The following is a 13,422-nucleotide window of genomic DNA, read 5'->3' on the forward strand; positions in this document are numbered from 1 at the left end:
GTCAACAGTCCCAGAAAAACCCACCATCCTGATCACAGTAACAGGGCTACCCAGCTAGAGGAACCTTGGACTGAACTTCTCTCATCTGTAGGAAGAAAATCCTGGCACGTGGCAGGCAGTACCCCATCAGTGACCCTTGGAATGAGCTGGAGAAGTACTGCACTTGCTAACACATTGGTAAATCCTGCTCCAGACTGAGCACATATTCCCAAACCTGTGCTAGCAATCATGGTGAGTAGTACGAATGACTGGGCAAGGGCATGTTTCAGAGTGCACTCCAATAAGAGCAAGCAGGCTCTTTTATTGTAATTACCTTACAATGATGTATCATCCAGGAAAACATGTCTGCCTCTCTGCCAACCTCAGACTCAATACTGAGTTACTTAAATGGCTAAATTCTCAAATACTACATATTAAAATATCTACTTACATTTAACCAGGGATAATAGAATAGGGTGAGAGTCAGCCTGCAACTCTTGAAATAGCTGTGCTTGGAAGCTGCAATGCTTGCAAGTGATCTGAAATGTGTCCAGCATTGCCATTACTGAGGCTTTTCATTAAAAATGGAAAACAGGTACCCAGCCCACACTGGAGGTTTGACACACCTGAGGGATGCTCTGGCTCAAACCACCCTGAGCACTCCAGCCCCAGCAAAGGCCAGGAGGGCTGGTTGGCATTATATGATGCAGGTTTTCTGTATTTTTTAAACCAACCCTGCAAAGAAATGTTCTGTGAAACAATCCATAGTTTACAGAAAGACTTAAGAATTTTGTTATTATCTAGCTTGTTCCAAACCACAAAAAAACCTAACTTGTCTACTGTAGGTCATCAAAATCCTCTTTCAGGTTGCTGACTCCTGATCTGCTTTTCAATTCCATTCTCCATTCCCACTCCAATTCAATTCTGAAGTGTGCTGGATTTATTAAGCAATCTCAGGCACGCTATGCTCTACCAGAAAGTAAAGGGATATGCACTGATTCTTCTATGAAAAAAGCAAGATAAAAGCATTTATCTTTTGAGTTAAAAAAAAATCAGGAAAGCAAGCCATTACTGAAGAACAAGAAGCAAGAGGTGAGTTACACTGATACCCCTCGATAAAACTGCTCCCTGTCAAATGTGCAAAACACTCACAGTGAGACACTGTTCCAGAAAGAAATCATTGGGAAAATGGTCCAATGTCCCCCAGGAGCTTGATTACCACCATTTATTCAACACAACACGGCTAACTGCACTTTATCCACCATCTAACACAATAATAGATTTTAACCAAGTGTCAGGAATTATCACATTTCCAAGTACAAAAGTTATTTTCCTTGGCTTAATTTCACTAGTTCCTTGATTTGCTGGACTTGGAGCAAAGCACGCAGAGCTCTTCACATTCTGCCCCTGCTAAAATGAAATAAATGCTTGATGATGGATGTATCCACACGTGTCCTATGTCAAAGAAAATCCTCAGGTTTAATGAGCACTCGCTGCAATGGTTGTCCAAGAGAAACACTCAAGAACTCTCAGAACAACTCTCGCTCCAAGACAACTCAATATTCATCACTGCATCACATTACAACTCATTTTATGTTTTGGTTTTACCTTGACACCAAACCATCAGCACTAACCAAAACCCACAGTGGGTAAAGCTACTGGCTCTGCTGTAAAATAAGCAAGGACATATCCACACAATTAGGAGAGCAAGACATCTCTCCTCCCCTCTTTTATATCCTCCCTCTATGTTTGTAAAGCAGCAATAAAGCTACTCATTACCAATCACTCAAATGTATATTAAAAATTCTGGAGAGCCTCAGCAACCAGCCAGAAATCTTGCACTGCATTACCAAGATAACCCTTCAGAATGGAGTCATCTTTCAGCATCTCAAGTAAGTTCGTTCTCAGGCTGGGAGAGACATCCTCAATTTTTTATGCATGGAAAAGCGGTGGGAAAAAAGTTCTGGCAGAATCAACAGTGAGGAAAGAGCTATAAATAAAACCATCAAATAAAACAGCTTTAACACATAACTTAGGAAGTTAGCCACAGAGATTTCTGCTAAAAAGGGAGTAAGTCTGAGCCACAGCTTTCCTCCTACTGCTTAAATTTATGTCTTCAAGCTCTATTAGCAGAGCAAGCACCCCTCCCACTTCAGTCTCAAGTTTCATTATCAACAACCTGACTAATCTTAGCCTGCATTTGTAGGGTGCTTTAATGCCTGAAAGTGCTCTGGAAAACACTTAACCAAATTATTTCCTCACTTTAGGAGAAAATGCAAGATAATTAGGGCAGGCCACAAAGGATGCACTTTGGATAGTAGCTCCCTGAATCAGCCTTGCTCAGCCATGCTCACCAATATTTGTGAGCATTTCACCAGAAAACAGGGTCTTTATTAATCCCCCTGGAGTGGGACTCAAATATCCACACCAACCTCAGACTAGTCCGACTGCCTGGGAACTGCAGGGAAATTTCATTAACTGCACTTACTCTTCTGTGTTTTTTCATGTATAAGCTACCCAAACTCACCTCCTTTATTTTTTTCCAGGTCATTACCATGTTTTAGTCCTCAGCTTCCAATTTTGTGCTCCAAATACCAGTGCAGCAGGCAGGACTCTGCCTGTATTCTAAGCATCTATCTCCTTATTTCCCCTAGATTTTAATCCAGTGATACTGGTGCAAAAATAAGAACAGAGGCAAGTGGTGGCACAAGGGCATTTTTCAGAGGCAGAACAACTGTTTCAGATGACAAAAGGGAAAAGAAGGTTCAGACAGCAGAGAAAACCAGCAGTGTCTGCCTTGGGAACACAGAGTTTTGTCCACTGCAGCAGAAAAATCCAAGTCTTAGCCATTTTCTAGCATGTGCTGCTAAATATCCACTGATGGCGCACTGCAGAAAGCTGCAACATACAGGAATTGGACTTTCTTCAATTGTGTGAAAAAAGCAGCCATCCTCAATCAAGATTTTCTACAAAATCGTTTTAAATTAAAAACTTCCTGTCACCAGGATAATTTTGTGATGTTAAATACTGGCTGAGAAAGGTTATTGTGAGAGGTGCTGAGCAAGGGACCTGAAAGGATTTCTGCTTGGTGGTCAAGCTTATTTTCTTATTCAAATTAGTCTTTTTGTGCCAGCCTAAGGAAGCTTCTTTTACTGTCCTTTCAAGACCAGCCACATTCAAAATGACTGCACAGAACAAAGTCAAGATTCATGCAATACTGTTCAGACAATACAAAAAGAGTTGGCTCAAGCCCACTTCAGCCATAAAACTTCTGTGACAACCACTTCACTGCCTCAAGAAAACTAAGATTTAGCATACACTGAAAAAAACTTCAGTATTGAAGGGAGGCAGAAAACTACAAAGATTTTCTTGGTCTGTGCTGTGTTCTGCCTTTAGAGTGCTAAGCTATGGCTGATCACAAGATTCTACACCTGAATTATGCACAGCTGAAAATAGATGTTTACTTGGGTCAGGCTGCAATTGCAGAGACTTCAGCTGTGCAGCTATATTTAGAGTAACAAAATGTTAATTAAGATCATCTCACTGGCAAGATCATTTCAGCAACAAAGCTGGCACAAAACCCAGGCTCTGCATTCAACAGCTGGTTTCTGCCTGCAGCATCTTGCTGCACAGCAGTGAACAGACAAAACAATCCCTAGGATATAGACACCTTGGAGTTAGGACAGCTTTTTCATATATCCCTGATTTGCACAGCGATGCTCTTGTAAAGTCAACTCCTTTCCAAAATAAAATAAAGGAGCATCTTATAAAACTGAAGGGCATTTGGTGCAAGCAGAATTAACACCCACCAAGTAAACATGATCACAACTCCTACACAGAATGACAGGGCCAAATATCTAGATGAGCTCTTGCACTGATTTTTGATTACACTGACAAGGGCAGCCTCACTCATTTTTCCATCACAAAAAGGAGTCACATGAATGGACATGTTAACAGACCACCCAAAATTTCTGCTGGACGAAGGGTCAGTTGAATCGGGCTAATAAACAGCAACAGTGACACCTAGTGCCGCTCTGATTTCAAAGTACTGGATCAGCAGAAACATTCCCAGCACTTCATTAAGTGCACACCACTATTTCTCCAGATAATACTTCAGGATGACTGACACACCTCACCCAAATTCTGTGGTCAAAAAGCATCTACAGAAAATGGGCATCTACAAGAATGAGCTGGCAGGGGGATCCCAGCACATCTAACTCAAACCATTCAGTGCACTGCACATGGCAATGTTCTCATTTAAGCAGCTGCACAGTCTCAAACAAAAACAAGAAGTGCATATGACGTTTAAATAACTTTCCATGCAAATTCATCCATAAAACACAACTTTCTAGTCTAAAATGCACAGCAAATACTAATTTTGGCTGGCTATTAAGACACTCACATGGAAATTTTATGAACTGTTTTTATTGACCACTCTGCCAGCAAGAGCTTCAGAGTATACTTGTGTTAATAATAAAAGATCCGATTTCCACATATTTTAACATTCAAAGACTCAGACTCCTCCTTGTTAAACATCTTCAGGCATGCCTAGGTTTGAAGTTTTCCAGGAGCCTTAGATTGGTAACCTCTCTCTTCACCTCTGCAGAACCAAGCAATCAGCACCACAGAATACACAACCTGACAGGGCTGTAATGCAGTAATGCCCAGCCCAAGATTCCTCTCAGCAAATTAAACACGATGGTCTGAGACTGGCTGACATGCAAGCAAAGAAGATCTGAGTATTTCCTAACCTCACTCATTTTTGAAGGCCTTTTTATTGGAATCTGGTTGTCAAAACTCAGCCCACTTTCTCCATCCCGTTAACAAAAGAGCCACTATTACAGCCAGACTTTCTTTGACTCGAGGCTTTATTGGAATTCCTCTTGAATTACATTTCCTAAACACCAACACACAGAGAAACAAAAGTGACATGTTCAAAAAAATTACCTGGGGTTACAGTTAGTTGAAAGTAATGGAGCTTGTTTGGGTCAGGAAAATTCACTTTACATGTACCTGTGAAGCAAAAGAACATCAGGCAATGAGTTCTCCACTGTTTGAAAAGCAAATAAATCCTCTTTCACACTCTTCAAGCTGACTCCCTGATTAACCCCCACCTTTCAGTCAAGTGATTTCCCAAAGTTCTGGAGCATCACAAACCAAACTCGAAGTTTTCACTCTCAGATGAGATGAATTTAATGAGAACAGTGACAATGAAGAACAAGTGTGGGGAAAAGAGAACAATCTGCTGGAACTGTCAGTGGTTTCAGTTCAACAGCTGCAAGCTCTCAGCATAACAGCCCTTTGTTTGCATTTGATGACACAACTCAAGTTGGCTTCTCATGCAGGAAAGTGGCCTTTCTTGACTGTGGCAGAGACAAGCTGGCTTGAGGAGATGAGTCTATCCATGGATATTTTATCACCCATATTATGTAGTCTTTAGCTTCTTAACCCATCAAGCTGGCTGTTACTTTTCTATAGCCAAGGAGCTGAATAGTGTCATAGTTATAAATCCTATTTGCCTGAAAAAACCTAACGAGAACTGTACACAAATGCTAGTAATGCACTCACACTGTAGTGACTAAACCCACACATTTTACAGGTATTTGTTACCCTATAACAGAACCTACACTGAAAAAACTTAACCTAAAATTACTGTGTAAGTTCTCTATAACTGTCCTCAAGGAAGGCTTATGTCTCAAGTAAAATTCCAGGGCTAAAATCACATTATCTTGCCCTCTTTTTTTTTTTTTTTTTTAAGAGAATATGGATCACTCTTAAAAAATTAATGTTCATGAGTATTTTCACTATTAACAAAGACATCAGGTTACATCTTGAACACTGAAGTGAAAAAACTGCAGGTTGACTTCATGTTCCCTGAGAGCTGAACTATTTGGTCTGCCCCTAAATCAGAATGTCCTGTTTTGAAAAGAAGAGAATAAAGAAAAAAACACGAGTGAGGACACTAATTGCACCCTTGAGTCCCAGGAACCTTTTGGGTGTTTAATTGAAAGTTTTGCTGCCACTCCCCAGCAATCAAATTCTGGAGGCAAATTATCAATAGTGCTTCCAAAGGACACTAATGAGGGTCCACCTCTCCACAGCCCCGTAAGAGGAAGCAACAGAGAAAACCTGTCCAAGCCAGTGTGGTGGAGCTTTACACAGCTTTCCCTGGAGTTTAACAAATACCATTAGCATTCATACGTCAGTCAAAATGTTCACTTCAATGGTGCTTTCCCCCTTAAAATGCATACTATTAAATGTTATACTCACAAGGTAAATTAGCTTCAAGGTCTGCAACCTCTGTTGAAAAAAAAAACCAAACCAAAGTCATTATTATAATATGCAAGCATAAAGCCCTTCTTGAAGGCCGAATTGGCAGATCTAATTTAAACCACCCTGTAAATCCAATTTTACTTAAAAATATAATTAAGCTGCAGTAGAAGTTTATCTTGAAAGTTCTCTTTAAGCCACTCAATTCATTACTAAAAATGCTTATCTGCCATACAGACATGGCAAATGTATCCTTCTTTGATGGGGAGTTCGCCTCTGCCAAAACTGAAGGACCAGGGCTGCTACCACACAGAGCACTGGCATTTCCAAAGCAGTTTGTTTTTGTCACTGATGTGCATTCTTATTCAATTAAAATTTCCTTGTATTTATTTCCTGAGCTTAAAAGTAATTCAGAAAAGAAAGGAAGCATCCTGACACTGTTCCATAGCCCCTAGGAAATGAAGTGTATTCCTAAGCCTGTCAAGTCACCTTCCCTGGGAGAACCCCTGCTTTTGTGTATTTTATTGAAGTCTTAATTACAACTACCTGTATTTCACATAAGTATGAAAGAGATGCATCAAGATATCTCCCCCCGTTACTTCTAGGAAATCTAACTGAGTATATTTCTGGCATTTCCTGCAGTCTTATTTTCCACTTCTGACTTTGCTTTCAAGGCCTCCACAGACACAGCCCATTTATTTAGGCTGACGACGTGCAAGAGATTTCAACACCAACTCTCAAAACCACACATCTGAAAAAAACTGTCATTCAGAGTTCTTGGCACTAAATCCAAACTGATCCCATCACAACTCTCACTGACTCTCCAGAACTTTTCCTGCAATCCATGCTTACCAAACCTGGCTGGTCTCTGCAGAGGGAATGACGCTTATTTGACTCCCACTTCCCTTGCGCTTGGCACACCCTGCATCTGCAACCAAGAGAATCTACACCAAGAGAAAACAACCCACCAAAGCAAGCACCGTGCTTCACACTTACCTAAAAAATTCACAACTTCCCTCATTTAAAATCCCACACTTGCAGCCAGAGGTGATTTAACCAAAGCCATGCACTGAAAGACAACACTGGAGCCACACTTCAGCCAAAGTACTGTCTTTACAACACACACAAAAATATAATTTCAGCTGTAATCAAGGACTTTATTTCAATTTTCCCCTCCTGGCTGATAAAAAAAGACACAACAACCAACCCCCAAAGCTGCAGCTATAAAAATTTTTCATAAGATTATTCCCTCGCTCCTTTCTTAAAATTCACCAGCCTTTCAGAGTGGGAGGCACATCAATATTCACTACAGGGCAAGGTTTAGGACCTGGTTCAATTATTTTAAGGTGTTGACTGCTTTCCTTTATTGCTTTCTGTCCTTGTGTGTTGTTCAGCTTAATGAATCCTGCCTGCCCTCCACCTGATCCCAAAAAAAAGGGATCAGTAAGGGCACAGCATGGTCAGTCCCAGCAATGGCTGAGCTGAGCAGCTCTGCAGAGCCAGGGCCTCACTTCTGCCTCCTGCAAGGTTCAGTAGAGAGTTTACAATCCGAGTTCCTTTGAAGTGTGAAAATTCCTGTAATGTGTTCACACTTCTGTGTTTCCCTCCGTCTTGGCACAAGAATGAGCAGGTTTTCTTGTAAGAACATGAAAACAAAATGCTCACACTGAGGAGAAGGGAACGCTGTGCTCCTCCTCTGAAGGTGTGCAAACGGGAATGCTGTGCTCATAATAAATCCACACAAAAGTTTTGGAAACAAAGGCAAATGGCCCAAAATTGAGGTTTCTAATGAACTCTGCAACAAATCACTGAAACTAAGAATGAAACAACTTCACAAAGCAGATGAAGATCTGCTTCAATAATCTAAATGTTTAAAGCATCATTGAGTAAGGTTACTGATGTTTCTATTAATTGTGCCATATAAACAGATATTGGTGATTAACCAATTAACAAGCACATTTAACAGGCCAAAGCTCAGTGTTTCCAAATTCTGTGACTCTTTGGTAGTGACAACATTGACACTGGAACCACTTTTGTATGTTGCTGCTCAGAAAGGAAACATTTTTGACCAGAGCATTCAAGCTCCATTAAGATTCTGATGTTTTAACTTACACACTTTCTACATAAAGCAATACCTCTGGCATGAGCATTCTCTGGAAGAAAACGCCCCTTGTGCAGGCTGCCAACTTATTTCACCGAGATTTGTAAATAAGCAAAACATGGAAGTGACAATCAGAGCTCCAATGCACTGAACTTCCAAGAGCTCCAAAAGCTTCACTAAATTAAAGAACAAACTTAAAGGTTTTCTGAGCTCCTCTTTCAAAAAATGACTGTCACTACAGCTAAAGTGTGGAGAGAATTCAATTTGACTACTTTTCATGGTCATTTTGTGGAGAATCAGCATCTGTGTCTCAATTCACACCATTAAGATGATGAGACAACCAGAAAATCCAAGTCTCAGGAAACTCCAAATAGTCCATCTGGTGTTACCAAAACCTTGTGATCTGTTGCAGGAGAAGCCCAAGTGGAGGTGTATTTGCAGAGTCCTGCTCTTGACCCAGAATGCACTTGCTTCGACAGTTCCAAATGCTATTTTAAACCATAAAAAAGGCAAGGCTTAAACTTAAACCCAACACAAACACCTGAAGAGTTGAATGCAAACAGATTATGTCTCAGAAGCAGCTCAGGAACTGTAGAGAACAGAGAAAAGCTAAGCCTAACACAAGCAACCAGAGCTATTTATAAATGATTTCACAAACAATAACTCTCCCTTACCCATGACAGTTCTCGAGACAGAAATAGGAACACTCCTGCTGTGCGTAAAAGGCTTATGAATGTTCAATGCACACACCACAACCCCAGTGCTCTGCTCCCTCACCTCCCCAAATCAGAATATAGCAGTGCTTTGTTTTGTGGACTACATCTTCCACAAAAATCAGGCTGTATGCTTCCTGCTGGAGTTTGGTTTTGGTTTTAAGTACACCAAATAAAATCATTACTTCCTCAACTGAACATTCTCATCCACAGCAGTATTACTCCTCTCTGGTTTTGTTCAAAAAGCCCCCTCTCCTGCTGTAGTCCTTTAAGACTTCTAGCGATGAAGATGAAAATACCCTGACACTTATAAAAATTCCATTTTCTAAGTACTAGTTCTAATATTCTATTAATTCTAGGAATGCTGTTTGCCTCCTAATTCTTACCCATCCATCTTTATAGCATTCCCTACTTCGCTCCTCTGAACTGTACAGACCAGAGTTAGAAAAAAAGTATTTTCTCCCCTCTCAACTTTCCTTGCCTGTTATTCTGAGGAGGAATATTACTGTTTTTCAAGGCTTGAAGAAAGCAAATAAACTAATTTTTATTTACAATGGACTTTCACCTCACTTTCATTACCAGTTTCCCACTTCCATTCTCTCAGGCTTGTACAGAGGCACACATAAAATATTTTCTGGTTGCATAAACAGGTTGTAAAAGCCACAGATATTGAAGACAACCAAGGAATAAACCTTGTTAACTCATTTTCATACATATTAAGTTATTTCAAGCTGCCACAATTAAACTAAGCACTAGTGGTAATATAAAACTGAATGATGCAGCTTAGGTGCACTACCAAAAACGCAGCATAAGGGACAACCTTTGTGATCCATGAGCTGCTCCTGCCATCCTGGCATGCTCTGTATCTTGAATTCAATTTAGCAGTCACTTTCATTATACACTATTAATCTTAAACACCACTTTGGATTGTCCTCGGCCCTTTTTAAATTTCAGAAAGGATTTGCCTTTCGAGTTCAGCACTGCATGCTCACCATCCTCGAGGAGCAGTCATGCAGCCCCTGCTCACAGCTTAATGAAGCTCCCCTTAGAGATGAACAGAACATTAGAAATTGCCTCTGCAGCACAGAACAAAATGAAAGCTGCTAAAGCGATTGTACTGCTTGCTCTATTTTAATTTGGGTACTAGGCCTACAGAATTACGGCCTTACTCTCCAACTGAGCCGAGATGGAAATCCAGTGACAAGAGAATATCCAAATGACTCAGAATTACTTCCCAATATAAAACTTTAGGGGTATGTCCATTCACAGTATGTCCATTAAATAACCCAACTGTCCTGAGCCATGACTGATACCTGAATATGTAACATGAGCAATTAAAGGAACAACTTCGATAAACTAACAAAGGGCACCAGTATTTCAAAAGTAGCTTTTCCACAAAAGTGGAACCAAGTCTGTTTACCTTGCACCCATCAGTGAAGTCAAGGTCAGTGCCTGACACCACTATCTCAAATACCAACTGAGATGTTTTTTCACATCCATAGTTCAAATAGCTATCATGCCTAAATTATCACTTATTTTTCCTACTTTCAGGCAGCATGCAGTTGGTCCACACCAAGTTTTTAAGGTTTGTAAGCATCACCTACACTTGTCAGTGGCTGGGGTCATGGTCATCACTTTAATCAAAACAGCACTGATCTCCTGACCAGGCAGAGTACACAACACATCTGAGGACTGCAGGGTTATCGGTGTGACAACACATCCTTCAGAGATGCTGTATTGCTTTCCTGGACTGGACTCTTTATCAACACAAACAAGGCTGTCTTCAAATTACCTCCAGAGAAAAACCAGACACTGTCTGTGTCTGGACAATACCCTGAGCGAAGCTGGCAGACATCCGTCTGCAGGATTTATTAGACTATCCCCAATTTACTGTGGAGCAGGAATAGGACAGTGGTGCTTCGCCACTGACAGAACACTCTGGGCCTTCTCTCATCTCCTCTCCTCCTCCCTTGTTGATGGCCAGGATTTCTCTTCTTTTATGTAGGACAGATTGTTTTCTAATTTGTTGCCAGGAGACTGACCAATTGGAGCCTTTCCCCCATTCTGCCACAGTCATCTGTTTGGTAACTCCAGCCTAAGCACACACCAGTAACAACTTCTACTTACAACTGTTCTTCCAGGCTCTAACTTTGGGATCCAATACAACAGCCTGAAGTTCAGCTGGGCTATTACAGTTCCATACAATCAGGCAATAACAGGCAATGGAGCTGATCCAGCTGCAGCAGCATCACTGCTGTGTGCACACCTTTAGCAGGCAGCTCTGCACTCCCATTCAAACTCATTCCTGCAATCTTTATGTGACCTAGAAACACTCAACCGCAGAAAGTTCACCTGCACTCAGTCTCACACCGTAGATGCTGTTGCACCTGATTTATCCTGAAGTGTTGGAGCAAATTCTAGAAACTTTTGTAAACAAATGGTCCAGATTTAGGTTGAGCAGCTTAAAACAGAACACCCCTAACAAGTCTTTCCCTCTCACTTTCAGCACTTACACTGGAATGACCTGCTTCTCCTGTCAGTTCCCATTTCACCCAGAAACCATCCTCAGCAGACTGACAGCTGCTCCTACAACTCTTTTGGGAGAGGATCGTGATTGTGGTGGTGCTTCACCCCCGTCTCAACCTCTGGCCTGCTCTGCAATTTCAGTAATTCCTGTCAGGCCCCGGACTTCGCACAAGAGCTCGGTGGTGAAGCATTCCTGAACTGTACCAGGAACTCTTGCAAGGCTAAGGTGGGAGCAGCACTGACTGTGCCAGGAACTCCTGCTGCCTGGACAAGGTGGGAGACAGGAGTAGGAATAACCAGTCATTCCCTGATAGCTTTGGAACGTTCCTCTCCTGAATTACTGCCTGAGTGAAATGGTACCACCCTCGCTTGAATTTCAAAAAACTCCAGTAATCTCCAAGAAGGCATTTAACACGAGTATGTCATTGATTCTGGGGGGGAATTTTTTATTATGTATTCCCATGTATACATAGATAACCGTATGTGTGTGTGTTACCTCTGCACATTTGTCTGTATATACATATATATATATCTATATACACCTTTGTGTATGAGTGTATGACTTGAACACCCTATAAAACAGTATACATGTTATTATCTTGAATATGTGTTATGTTTATAGCTGATTAATAATTAATGTAACATTGAAGTGCTTTTATGATTAAGTTCTGCTAAATCTTTTACACATAACTGTTGAGTCTGAGCCTGAGGCTGGATCCAGCTGCACTGAGACCCCTCCCTGAGGAGTTTAGAAAGGAAAGGGGCTCATTATGAACCCCCTGACTCAACGAAGTGTCTCCTTTAACTTTTCCCCCCTTACTCTCTTTTCATTCCAGCCTCTGCATATATGATTCTAAACTGATTCTAATTTGATTTTCCTTTATATGTATTATCCATGCAGTAAGCAGTAGCACAAACCTTGCCACCAACCTTTGTTGTGCTTTTGCAAATTTGTATTAGGGCAGATTTTCACCAACACCTTTGGTAGTGACTCTAAGTGACCTAAATCACTCATTTCAGAGCAGGGGTACAACTTCCATGCACAATCAGATCAGGATCCAGCACTCAATGCTTGTCAAAGCCATGTGAGTGCTGACCTGCTTTTAACGTTTGTCAGTCTGGGACTGTTCAATACTTAGTGTGTGCTGGTTTGCTAACAACCACAACAATTACAATGTCAATACTAATTTTCTGTAGCTTACATTCTCTTCCTCTCCTGCAGACTCGGGTATGGGTTTGAAAAACGTGATTGTTCTAAGGGCAGAGTAACATTTCTTTGGCATCTCACGTGAAGGGTGTTTATTTTACACTGCTATCTTCCCCTCAAGTCTATACCTGTAGGTTAGGGAAAATCTCAGATTATATATATTTAGTAATTTGGCTTTGTAGCTTAGTCTGGTTAAAGAGCTTATTTCTCCTGCCTGAATCTTTCCCCCCGTCAGAACTGGAGTTAAATGAGGATTTCCAAACTGGAAGTGTAAGAGCGATCACAATCACAACTTACAGCATAGAAAAATTCCCTGTCCTTACAACAATACAGAGAGAAAATTGCAGATACAACATTCCTACAGTCTAGTCCCTCCCAGTGCACTGAGGCAGCAGCACCTGCAGTGACACCTTGCTCCAGATACCTGACAGAATTTACCCCCATTTGGGAAAACACCATATGCAGTGCTAGTTAGGTACTATCAGTCAGGCAATTACACCTGCGTTGGTCTCAAATCATTTTGAAACAAGACCAGGAATTGTGGATTTCCTTTGACTGGCATGAATCCCTATAGTGGCAGCTGACACATCAACAGCAGTGTTTTTGCTACTGGTCATTTTCAGCAG

At 41.1% G+C, this 13,422-nt stretch overlaps 1 protein-coding gene across 2 annotated transcripts in view; it reads right to left on the minus strand.

The window, feature by feature from the left end:
- UBE2F (ubiquitin conjugating enzyme E2 F (putative)) overlaps positions 1-13,422 on the minus strand; it is a 56,637-nt gene that overhangs the window by 40,302 nt on the left and 2,913 nt on the right. For both annotated transcript variants that reach the window (XM_017747126.1, XM_008643571.2), the window contains exons 3-4: positions 6,250-6,279; positions 4,927-4,992 (exon numbers count right to left, since the gene is read on the minus strand). In XM_017747126.1, coding sequence (XP_017602615.1) covers positions 4,927-4,992; positions 6,250-6,279 — 96 coding nt within the window. The remainder of the gene's footprint in view (positions 1-4,926; positions 4,993-6,249; positions 6,280-13,422) is intronic.

This window comes from Corvus brachyrhynchos, unplaced genomic scaffold (genome assembly GCF_000691975.1).
Source record: "Corvus brachyrhynchos isolate BGI_N302 unplaced genomic scaffold, ASM69197v1 scaffold671, whole genome shotgun sequence".
Taxonomy (NCBI): domain Eukaryota; kingdom Metazoa; phylum Chordata; class Aves; order Passeriformes; family Corvidae; genus Corvus; species Corvus brachyrhynchos.